This window comes from Lactuca saligna, chromosome 7 (assembly GCF_052625555.1).
Source record: "Lactuca saligna cultivar CGN05327 chromosome 7, ASM5262555v1, whole genome shotgun sequence".
Lineage (NCBI taxonomy): Eukaryota > Viridiplantae > Streptophyta > Magnoliopsida > Asterales > Asteraceae > Lactuca > Lactuca saligna.
Window position 1 is genome coordinate 9,090,101 of NC_136423.1, and position 12,182 is coordinate 9,102,282.

Here is a 12,182-nt window from a genome sequence, read left to right on the forward strand (position 1 = left end):
AAATATAATTTCTAATATAAAAAATATATATATACTCATACATAGTAATACCAATGCTTTATTTAAAATATTTATAATAAAATAATTTAGTTTGCTAATAACTTCTATTATTTTATTATTCTCAAAAAGATGTTAAAACAAATTTTATTTGGAAAATAAGAAAACAAAAAACAAAAAATCTAAGAAAATATCAAAAAAAAAAAAAAGTATGTTAGTAGCATAATTTTAAATACGTATAAAATATACAAATACACTGTAAAGTTTTTGAAAAAATGAAATATATGTGAATTTGAATGCCAAAGAGCAACATAATTTTAGGCTAATAATATCGAATAAGAAAATAAACGGAAAATTGATTTAAATGACCTTAAATGTAGAAATTGAAATTTGAAAGGAAACTTGTATTCTTAAATCCTCATAAATACATAATTAGGTGGCATTTTTAAATAAAATTGATAAACACATGACATTGGCATGTGGATTTTATTAAATTCAAAAACACAATAAAATATCAAGTGTCATACTTCATGATAACAAAGTGATATGTGCTAAAAAAAAAAAAAACATTTGTTTGTTAGAGAGAATATGAGTATGGATGAACTAACATTAAAGATGGGAACACAAAGGATGTGTATACGGAGAGAAGAAAGAGCAACATTAAAGATTAACCTATTCAGATTCTTTTGTTGTTTCTTACCTTCAAAAAAATAAATAAATAAATAAGGGACAACAACAAATGTTCATAAAGTTATATGGGAATGGTTTGGAGGTAATCATTTATGCGCATATGGTTAATGTGTAAGAAGCCTTTGCCCTTTTGTAAGTGAACCTTTATATGGCGATGTTTTGTTATGAAACAGAATAAAGGTAAAGAATTTGTAATAATTATGTAGGAATAAAGCTTTGATGGATGAATATGTTTTTATTATATTCTATGACTCAAAAAAATTAGTACTCAATCATGAAGTTAAATCACACATTCACATCTGTATGGCCCATTCTACTATTCTAGTACGAAACATACAACATTGTACATACATCACATGTAACATGTTTAACCAGTTAAATTTTGGTTTCATAATTGGGTGAAACACTGTTGCACAAATAAGCATTTCAAGATTCTTCTAAATTTTTTACAAATTGTAAAACCAAAAGGGTTAGAGTTTCCACCACTAAACTAAATCAAGCAAATTGGATACTAGTCAAGTCCAATTGCAGTGGCCTCACTCGTGACAATCTGCCATATCACAAAATGAATTTATATAAAATAATCATAAATGTCACAATAACAAATTTAATCATTTTGTGTTTTTTGTTAGTTGTTAGTTGTGCATTCGACTGATACCTGTGATAAGGAGTCTTTAAAGGTACTGCTAAGTGTGGCATCCAAACCTCTTTCTGCAAGCTCATAAAACAATGTTAACCCTTCGGGGCCATTACTTTTATCCTTCTGCAAATATCTAAAATAAATAAACAGTTACAAAGTAAGAAACTGATTTCCTTTCATAATATAAGTTATTGAGTCCACCTGGCTGAATCTGATTTTATTTTTAAAAAAAATAATACCTTTGTTGGACAAGTGTTTCCACTGTCTGTTTGATATTCCCAAAATCAGTGTGCCTTTCATCATTCTGTGACATACCCAATCGCCCTAAATGGTGCCAAAGACTTTCTACAATTCATAATCAACACAAATTCATATTAATTATATATAATAATCTGAATAAATGACGTTTAAAAAAATATACTTGAGAAAATGACAGCATGCTTGGGGAAATGCAAGTAGAATATACATGAGGGTCAATCTGTAACACTTTTTTCTCCCATTAAGTTTTATATGGATAAAGTGGTTGAATGGGTAATAATGTCTGTTAGAATAAAGTACTGTATACACATAGTCTGATTCTTTTTTTTTATGTGAACAAACCGTTTGAATGAGATAAATGACCAATTCACCCTTCGTTTAAGCAAACATGGAACATAAATCATGATCTGCTTGAAGAAGTTATAATAATACCTTCAGTAATCAATACACAAAGGAATCGAAATGAGCAGTACCCAAAAGACAAAATCATTAAATGATGAGATGATTAAAAAATATGACCATTTTACCCTTACATCCCAAAAGATATTTTTCACAATATTCATCAATTTCAACGTGGGAGAAATTAAAAAGAAGGGCAAAAACGTAAAGATTTAGAGTCTTAATACATTAAGCCAGGTATTTTTGGCTTAACCATCAAGTCATTGTATACCAATTAAGACAAAAAGAAACAGCACCTTATTTTCTTTACTTTCTCTATTAAGTGTTCTTTCTTCATTAAGTCAAAAATAAACACCCATATATAGCTCATTCCATTAATCCAATTAAGTAAAAAAAGAGCACCTAAATGTGTTCTTGAAACATAAATCATGGTCTGATTAAAGAAGTTATAACAATACCTTCAGTAATTTTGCCTCCAGCAAGATGAACAATGCCAATAACAACAAATGCAAATCCAGTCAAGTTTGATTTTGTTGTATCTTCAACATGCTTTTTGTAGACTCCAGGATCTAGTTGACTTGTTATAATGTATGATTTTAGGTCAACAGAACCTGAAAAGTGATGACAAAATTACAAAAATGCCATTATCAATAAACCACAAGTTTGATCGATTTAAGCTGCTTACTCTGTGAAGATCGGGCCTGATTATTTGATGAAGGGCGAGAACGTTGAAGCTCCTTCAAATTATAACCAAAAATGGTTGAAAGTTTTGCAGTGGCTTTGTTGAGGACAAGAGTTGGAAGAGATCTATGGTGATAGTTTTTTGTTATTAGTTGACTCAGTTCATCTCTCTTGATTGGGCATCCAGAATTCTGATGTGTTTTAAAAAGAATATAGCGGATTACTTCTGCAACAACCTTGTCACCTTCCTGGAGTTGAAACATTTGTGATATTCAGAATGGAAAAGATTATTGACTAATGAGCCCTTTTGATTTAAAAAAAGAAGGAAAAAGTATGCATGGATTGTGTTAAATGTTTGAGGGATGAAGTGACCTCTTCAGAAATACCAAAAGTAGAGAAACTTGCTTCTGTGTTTTCCATCCTGAAGCAAAAACATGGTGTATAAAGTTTGTTACAATCCAAAAATCGCATGATTAATTGTTAATAAACAAAGAATGTTTCATATTTTTCCCTAACAAAGTGTTTTTTTACTAACTATGCAATTAGGTTTCATCTTAATACCAAAAGATGTAATAAGTGTCTGATGCACAAATTAGTAGAAAATGAAACATTGTTTCATATATTGGTAAAAGAACAAATTTTTTTTTTTGCAAAAATAAACATTTAACCAGTGCCACATGATCCTTGCAATGTTGCAGATATTGATGTGCACTTTGTCTAAAAAGCACTTTGTTGCATAAATTGGGAAAAGGTTGTTGAAAAAATGTTCAAATGGTCATTTAACCTTTTTTTATGCTGCAGCAATCTCTAAAGGGTGTTTGAATGTGCATCTAAAGTGATTACTGTGTTAGAATGTGCATCTAAAGTGACTACTCTCACTTTCACTTTTGAGTGCTCCAACAAAATCTGATTTTGATTCCCATTTTTCAATCATTTAGACAGGGAGTTGTCATGGTATAACTTCAAATTGCCCTCTGGAATCATCTCTCCTCTGTCTTCCCTAATCATTCATATTTCCTCATATGCCATCTTCCATCTTACACTTGAGACCTATTATTCTACTTCACATTTTGTTTTGGAAAAACAGTCACATTTCAAGTAAAAACCCTAACTACAAACCATTAACCAGTTCATCGATTCATCAACCAGCTAATTCTTATACAAAGATCGTTACGAACTAACATTACAAAGAAATTAAATTTCAGAATCCGTAGCAAAGATGGAATAAGTTGCAAAACACCACAAATTAACATGAAAATAGTTGAACTAAGGTAAAAAAAAAAAAAAAAAAAAAAAAAAAAAAAACACTCATCAGAGCCTCATTCCTTTTATAGATCATGCACATAAGCTTCAATTTGAGAACTACACTACAATGGTCGAGATCCACACAATTCATATGAAGTCTTATAGTGGTAAACTACTATATTTTTTACCTACATCACCAGTGTGAAAACATGATCAGGAAGCATATCATTTGTGAGATGGGAGCGTACCTGTTGTGAAGAAGAGGAGCGACCGCACAGAGGCGATAACAGCACCGTCGAGGTGCAAGTGTGCGGTGAAGAAGAGGAGCGACGGCGGTGGAGGTCGAGACCGGGGTGGGTTTGGCCGGCGGTAGAAAGCAGCACAGGAGGAGAGGAGGGTTGGGGATATTCTTTGGAACGACGAAGATGGAGGGAACACGACGTACAGATTTGGGGAAAGGGATGGGTAGTAATTTCACTCTATTTACAATAGGGCCATTGATCAAATTTTACCTTTCTTGTTTATAATTTATATAACATTGTCTATAATATAGACAACATGATGCAACTACAAATTTCACTAAATTTATAGTTTGACTATATTTGCACTGTATTTATATAGTTGAATACATATTTAGTAAAAAGTACATTATTTTTCACAAATTTTTACAAGTTATTCGTTGTTGATTACTATCTTACATATTTAATGAAAAATTGATATCTCTTTTTTCCTAATTCTAGTTAGTTATTTGTACCATTTTTATACGGAAATACTATGCATATTCAATGAAAATTAGACAATATTTTTCATAATTTCTGACTAATTATTCAAACTACATTTATATATTTAATAGTATCATGTATATTTAGTGAAAAAATCAACAATCACTTCACTAATTCTGATTAGTTATTTGTACCATTTTTATACAGTTAAAGATCTACATATATAATTAGTGAAAATATGAGAAAATTTTATTTATGATGCTAACTAGTTATTCACGCTATATTTATATAGTTAATAGTATCATCAATCATGCATAATTTGTGACAAATCAACAAACTTTTTCACAATTATGGGGTGTTCAAGATTGCTTATATAGCTAAATAAGCACTTTTTTGACAAAAGTATTTATTAGCAAGTGGTGCCAAAAAAGGGTTTGTTAAAAAGTATTTGGATTGGTTTGTGTGTAATAAAAAAGCTATAAGTTGATAAATTATTTTTAAAAAGTATTCATATTATCTTATATATGTAAAATAATCAAAAATGACATTCTTACATAATATTTTTATATAGTTCATGAAGTAGGTAAGTTTATTTAAGACGTGGTCACGATAATGGTAGGTTTAAAAGATAGCATTGTCTTTTTAAATTAATAACTTATAAGTTTTTTCAAAAAGTTAGAAAAGTCTTAAGGTGTATTTGGTTGTGAAATGTTGTTTTTTTTTTCAAGAAAATATTTTCAGAAAAATAAAGTTGAGTTTTTATTTTTAGTTTTCAATGAAAAATCTTAGAATACACGTTTGGTTGAAACCGATGAAGTTTTTATTTTCCATCTTAAAAATTTTGAAAATTTTGAAAAACTGTAAAATTTACTTTCTTAATTTACTTACAATTTGGAAAAATATAAAATTTTGCATTTTCTTAGAAAATTTTTGAAAAATGAATTTCAAAATTTTCATTTTAATTTGAAATTTTTCATAAAAAACTAAAAAAATTCCCGCATATCTTAAATTTTTAAAAATGGCTTTTTGAATGATTTTTCAAATAAATTAAAAAGCTACTTTTAAAAGTGCTTATTTGCTAGCCAACTATTTTTTAGACCGATCTTTTTGAAAAGTCAACAAATCCTTTGAAAATCCAAAACACCTTCTATGACTAGTTATCCGTGTTATTTTTATACACTTAATGATTATCAATGCATGTTTAGTAGAACTTCGACAACATTTTTTTAAAGTTCTAACTACCCGCGCTATATTTACATAGTTAATACTATCATCCATATTTACTATTTAGTGAAACTTGACAGCCTTTTTCACGATTCACACTATATTTATAATTAAATACTACCATGCATATTTAGTGAAAAAATGATTGTAGTCGGTAAAAAAATTACAATTCTATTTCACAATCATAACAGTTGGCATGGCTCTTTCATAGCCTGTGGCAAATCATTCCTTCACAAAAAAAATATATTATTCTGAATGTGGGAAAGTGGTGGACCTAAGTTTTAGGTCAATCAATCTAAGTAACAAGGTTTAGTAAAAACTTGTATATTCTATGAGGGATTTATTTGGTTGTTACAAAATTACTGACCAACTTTGGGTCTCAACAAATAACAAGCTCTTAGTACAAATGTATCCTAGAAATTTCTTTAAAAAAATAATAATAAAATATATTTCCCATGAGATTAGACTATTCAGCCTTGGGTTTATGGGCGTTGATCAATTGTGTTTGCACATCTGCAGAAACTGGTGAGTGTTCTTTGTATTCCATGGTGAATTCACCCTTTCCCTGCATAAATATATATATATTTTAAATATCTAACAAACTAGTTGCAAATCAGTGAGTATACATCTACTCAATATGGGTCATTTACTTTTTTAACTATAAATTTATTTGGTAAAATAAATAAGTAGGGAGGTTGCTATTATGAGTAAAGAAACTGACCTGTGTCATGGAACGAAGAGCTGTTGAGTATCCAAACATATTGTTCAGTGGGACCTGTAACCCAAAATATAAACCTCACAATAAGTAAAATATATAAATATATTAATTTTTTTTTAAGTGTTAATGACTGAGGTGTAAGGTTTTTTTGATAAATGGTATGATTTACTTACAAGGGCATTGATAACAGAATCATCTCCATCTTGGTCATTTCCAACAATTATGCCTTTTCTCCTGTAGTTATAAATAAATATGGTTAAAACAGATAAATGACAAAAATTACAGCAGTAAATTTACCTGTTCAAGTCACCAGCAACAGTGCCCTGAAATTCAGTTGGCACTTTCAATTCTACCAACATCACAGGCTCCAGTATCACTGGCTTGCATTTTGCATAACACTGTTTGTTTCACATTAACTCACAATTAGATTACCTTTTTTTCTTTCTACTCATTTATGAATATATATTGAAGCTACCTGTCTAAAAGCATAAATTGAAGCTAATCTGAAAGCAAGTTCACTGGAATCCACAGCATGAGAAGCACCATCCGTCATAACCACACGAATATTTTCAACTGGGAATCCAATCAAAGAACCCCTGCACATATACAATTAAAACAAGTTAAGACTTTTTTATAATAAATATAAAATTAAAAAAAACAAACACAAAAAAGTATAGCACTTACGAATTGGCAGCTTCCCTGAAACCCTTCTCAATGTGTGGGATGAAGTTGGAGGGTATAGCTTGTCCTATTATCATGTTCTCAAATTCAAATTTCCTCTCTGATCCAGCTGGCAGTGGCTCCATATACCTATCATTTTATTTTACCCAAACAAAAATTTAAGAAAAAGCATACCAATAGATTATTGAATTTAGACATTTGGTGAGTCTTACCCAACCACCCTTCCATATTGACCTTGGCCTCCACTTTGCTTCTTATGTAAATAATCAAATTCTGCACGTTGTGTAATTGTCTCTCTGAAGTTCACACGAGGCTTTCCAACAGTTGCATCAACCTTTTGCAACATGTAAGTAAATTAGATAAAATAAATAAATAATAACTGTTGATTTGTTTCAAAGAAAGTTATTTTTTTTAAAATAACGGTGTACCTTATATTCCCTCTTAATGCGTTCCACATAAACCTCCAAATGCAACTCTCCCATTCCCGATATAATTGTCTGAAGTCGACACAATATTTAGTTTCAATAACTAAATACTTTTATGATGAATAAATATATTTAATATTAAATACCTGACCACTCTCAGGGTCCAATCCAACACGGAATGTGGGGTCCTCTCTTTGGAAACGATTCAAAGCTTTTGAGAACTGAATATTTTTTTATAACAAATAAACATTATTAGTTTCAAGAAATGTTAAAAAAAATATATATATTTAATATTTGGAAATCATACTTGTTTTCCGGAATCTTTTGAAACTGGTGAAACAGCTAATGACACAACAGGTTCCGGAACATTCATGGAAGTCATGGTGTATTTGACTGATCCGTCTGTGAAAGTATCTCCTGATGCACAATCTAAACCAAATACTGCTACAATTTGACCTGCATGAGCTTCTTGAATGTCCTGAATGGTAATTTCCATAATTAAACATTAAAAAATAATAGTCATAATTATTTATTCATGTATCGAAAGTAAAAAAAGATTTAATGGAAATTAGTACCTCCATAGAATCTGAATGCATCCGGCCTAGTTTCGATACCTGTCACAAAAATTTAACATAATAAACAAATAAATAAAAGTACGTTGCTATTTTGTTGCATTTAACACATTCTATATCAAAATTCAAAAACATCTATCTACAACTCACTTTAATTTTCTTTCCAGTATTAATGTTTGTTATGAATTCGCCTTTCCTGAGAATACCTTCATAGATTCTACAAATTGAAAAAAAAAAAAAAAAAAAAAAAAAAACATCACTTATATACTTATTTCAAAACAAATGGACATAAAAAATTCAGATGAAAATACCTTAAGTATGTCAATTGACCGAATTGTCGTTCTTCCAGTTTAAAAGCCAATGCAACCATTGGTCCAGCTGGCGTTCCAGACAGCTTGACCTGTCAGCATCCCAACCATGAATTGTTACATCATATAATAGCCATTGGAATATAAACACAAAAACTCGTTTTATAAAATTGGTTACCTTTTCTTCCTTGTTAGATTGGTCAAGGGCAAAATTGTCAACTTCAAGTGGATTAGGCAAATAACAAAGAACGCCATCAAGAAGCGGTTGTACCCCCTAAAGAGAAATAAAACCAAAAAAAAAAATGTTTAAATTTAAAGAATAAAAAGTATTCCTATCATCTCAAAGAAAAGTACAAAGTGATGTTACTTACCTTATTCTTAAAAGCACTACCCATAAATACTGGTATAAATTTCCGTGCTATAGTTGCTCTACGAATAGCTGCCTGTTTCAAATTACATTTTATACCCCAGAAACTTTGTATAAATTACATTTTATACCCAAATTGCTAAAATAATATACCTCAAGATCAGCAGCTGATATAGGTTCATCATTGAGGAAAACTTCAGCAAGCTGATCATCAACATCAGAGACTGCTTCAATTAACTCGCGTCTCTTTTCTGCAGCCATTGCTTGCATATCAGCTGGAATTTCTTCTGTTACAACTTTTTCACTGACAAAAGAATATAAAAGTCAATATCTTGTTATTTAAAAAAATATATATATAGAAGTTAATCTTGTGAAATAAATACAAACCCGCTAGAGCCATGAAAGAAATAAGCCTTTAGTTGCACAAGATCCACAAGACCCTGAAAGTCCTCTTCCAATCCTATTGGCATTTGCACTGCAGCACTGTGATGTCGAAGCTTTTTCCTTGCCTAATAGAGAAAATCAAGGAAATAATATTATATTTTTTTTTTACAAATTTTGCCCTCTTTTTGAAAAATGGGGAAGAAAAGAAATACCTGATTGAGAACCTTCCATGGATCTGCCCCCATTCGATCAAGTTTGTTGATAAAAGCAACTCTTGGAACTTCATATCTTCTCATTTGTCTATCAACAGTAATTGACTGACTTTGAACACCACCAACACTACAGAGGACAAGAATTGCACCATCAAGAACACGCAGAGCTCTCTCAACTTCAATTGTGAAGTCCACGTGGCCTGGAGTATCGATTATATTTACCTGCAAAAAGTAAAAAACGGTTATTGCTAAGTGAAACAGAAACCAAATCTTCCAAGCAGAAACAATGAAAGCAATAGAAGGATTAAGAAATTCATAAAGATATAAACAGAAAACACCTTATGAGTAACTTAAATGATTGAAGATACAACTCATATGAATCCTAGAAACGATCATTTCACCACTTTAAATGGATATAAATCAAGAAAAAACACCCAAATCTACATTCTCAAATCAAGACCTATTTCCTTAAGTTCCAGAAAAGAACATACGCATCGACTTGTGAGGGTGCATGATGAATTTGAATTAAAATTGCGAGTTCCTTAAACTTTAAACAACAGTTTGACAAATTCATCCAACTTTATAGAAAAGTAGCAAATCTGGCACTGATTTGGATTTGCACTCAGGAGGTTGCACTTCGTACTTACTATGAAATAAAAGAAGGAAATGAAATCACCTGATAATCTTTCCAAGTGCAATAAGTAGCTGCGGACTGAATAGTAATCCCTTTCTCTCGCTCCAATTCCATCGAGTCCATCTTTGCACCAACGCCATCTTTCCCTCTGACCTCATGAATCTCGTGAATCCTCCCCGTGTAAAACAAAACCCTCTCCGTAAGCGTCGTTTTTCCCGAATCAATATGCGCCGATATTCCGATGTTTCTCACTTTATCCATCGACTCCTTCCACCATGGTTCCTTATCATCCTTCGCCCTCACGGCTGGTGCAGCGGAATAGTGACGGTGGAGATGGAGGAGAGCAGTGATGGGCGATGGTGGTGTTGGCGATCTTGATGATGGATAGATGGATGAACGTAGAGTGTATAGTAGGCGCGTCGTAGAGGATCGCGATCCAGCCATGGTGTTGGGGGTTTAGATGCGCAGTGATAAACCCTACTGGTTTTTCCGAAGAAGACGAAGGAAGATGAATGCGACGGGGTCAGTTTGTAAATATGAACAGTTTCATTTAGACCCTTACAGTATAGTTAAACTACATTTATTCCCTCAACTTTGTGAGTAAATATATTGTAGGTACAATTGTATATAAAATTTGTATTCCTAAATTACATAAATAGTCCTTATAGTTTGCCTTAGTTTACGTGTTCAGTTTCTAACTTATTTTTTTAAGATAAAACTAGCGGAAAAACTTGGGCTTCCCACCGGGCCGTTTTTTGTGTTTTTTATGAAAAAATATAAAAAAAAAAATTCACTGTAAGGACCAAAAGTATCAAAATGACTAATAATTAAAATGGTTGGAATTAACACGTTTTTAAAAAATTGACCAAAGTTCTTAATTCCTTAAATGTTACATTTTTAACGGTAAAATAATACACAAAAGTACTCTAAATTAATTTCTTTATAATGTTTATTTTTATAAAGTGAACTTCCCTAACGTAAATTTCCAAACCAACTTTTGTATACCGACTAATCCAATATTCAAATATTACGAAAAATAATGTTATTTTTTATGCCTTAAAGTAACTGCAAACGAACTTACGTAGTAGTCAAAAGGGTTGAGACCAGAGGGAGTGGAGTGCAGTTTCAGCCTACGTGGCATGTGAAACCGCAGTAAACACCGACCCCATCAAGTTCTTAGGGTCTGATTCGTAACCAATATAATTAGGTGGTGTTGATAGATAGATGGAGACGGAGGCAGATGCTGATGGTGGCAGCAGAGAGACGATTTAATCGCTAACATATTGTCGGTGTTATCTCCTGCGTGGGCAATAGAAGCTCAAAGGAGAAAACACCACGTAGATGGTAGCTATGACTACCCGAAATTTTCTACCTTGTAAAGTAAATCCAAGCAATCAAAAGTCATAACTGTTTCTGTTAACTTTTAGCTTTGTTAATGGTCTGTTTGAGAGTTCTAAGCCTAGTACACTCAATGATTGTGTATTAGGAAGTATTAACTTGAGATCATTGAGTTGAATTCGAGCCGGAAACCCCTTCACATGGAGTTCACGGCCGCAAACTAGGGTTCACAGCCGTGAACCCATGTTGGCCGTGAACCCCTCTTCATATGTATGAAGTTTCTTCATTATTTCTTCATTTCTCACATCTTCAAGTCAAGAACTTTCAAAACTCTCTCAAGTATCATCAAGAACACTCTTATTTCTCTTCAAAATCGTAAGTGATTCATCCCTTGTTACTTGATATCCTTCTTATTCACAATAAGCTCTTTTATTTCACCCATGAATTCAACACTTTTGGTTTAGATCTTCAAATCACCATCTTTTCACCAAGAACACACACTTGTTCTTGGGATGTAAACTTCCTAAAGGCTTCCAGTTAGTAAGTATCCAGTCCATATACTTGTTGTCCATTAGAAGATCTTGAATCTCCATGAAACAAACACCTTATAAGCATGATCCTTCAAGAGTTCACGATCATGAACCCTTTATTGGGTCGTAAACCCTTCATAGGATCATGATATGGTTG

General features: G+C 31.8%; 2 protein-coding genes across 3 annotated transcripts; both read right to left on the bottom strand.

The window, feature by feature from the left end:
* Positions 1-962: 962 nt before the first annotated feature.
* On the bottom strand, positions 963-4,413 carry LOC145003815 (melanoma-associated antigen G1-like protein). 2 transcript variants are annotated; one of them, XM_078962726.1, is made up of 7 exons: positions 4,159-4,413; positions 3,038-3,086; positions 2,670-2,913; positions 2,443-2,595; positions 1,567-1,672; positions 1,346-1,460; positions 963-1,237 (listed from the first exon to the last, which is right to left on the bottom strand). In XM_078962726.1, the coding sequence occupies exons 2-7, from the start codon at positions 3,083-3,085 to the stop codon at positions 1,199-1,201; spliced, it is 705 nt and encodes a 234-aa protein (XP_078818852.1). In that variant the 5' UTR covers position 3,086; positions 4,159-4,413; the 3' UTR covers positions 963-1,198. The 2 variants fall into 2 exon arrangements, with proteins under 2 accessions (XP_078818852.1, XP_078818851.1); XM_078962725.1 differs by lacking the exon at positions 4,159-4,413 and adding an exon at positions 3,450-3,468.
* Positions 4,414-6,164: 1,751 nt separating this feature from the next.
* LOC145004907 (Translation elongation factor EFG/EF2 protein) lies at positions 6,165-10,666 on the bottom strand. Its single transcript, XM_078963931.1, has 19 exons — positions 10,200-10,666; positions 9,524-9,745; positions 9,315-9,436; positions 9,081-9,231; positions 8,932-9,003; positions 8,739-8,834; positions 8,564-8,652; positions 8,403-8,469; positions 8,256-8,294; positions 7,988-8,158; positions 7,827-7,901; positions 7,684-7,752; positions 7,468-7,589; positions 7,259-7,384; positions 7,050-7,170; positions 6,872-6,972; positions 6,748-6,808; positions 6,578-6,631; positions 6,165-6,421 (listed from the first exon to the last, which is right to left on the bottom strand). Exons 1-19 carry the CDS (start codon positions 10,599-10,601, stop codon positions 6,323-6,325), a joined length of 2,259 nt encoding a protein of 752 aa, XP_078820057.1. The 5' UTR covers positions 10,602-10,666; the 3' UTR covers positions 6,165-6,322.
* Between the last annotated feature and the right edge of the window lie 1,516 nt (positions 10,667-12,182).

Excerpts from the sequence above, each read along its gene's own strand:
- LOC145003815 (XM_078962726.1), bottom strand. The coding sequence starts at position 3,085 with ATGGAAAACACAGAAGCAAGTTTCTCTACTTTTGGTATTTCTGAAGAG. Across the intron at positions 2,914-3,037 it reads CTTTTGGTATTTCTGAAGAG|GAAGGTGACAAGGTTGTTGC; the intron begins GTCACTTCATCC and ends TTTCAACTCCAG. Across the intron at positions 1,461-1,566 it reads GAAACACTTGTCCAACAAAG|ATATTTGCAGAAGGATAAAA; the intron begins GTATTATTTTTT and ends TATTTATTTTAG.
- LOC145004907 (XM_078963931.1), bottom strand. The coding sequence starts at position 10,601 with ATGGCTGGATCGCGATCCTCTACGACGCGCCTACTATACACTCTACGT. Across the intron at positions 8,159-8,255 it reads TGCATTCAGATTCTATGGAG|GACATTCAAGAAGCTCATGC; the intron begins GTACTAATTTCC and ends ATTACCATTCAG. Across the intron at positions 7,902-7,987 it reads CAAAAGATTCCGGAAAACAA|TTCTCAAAAGCTTTGAATCG; the intron begins GTATGATTTCCA and ends AAAAATATTCAG.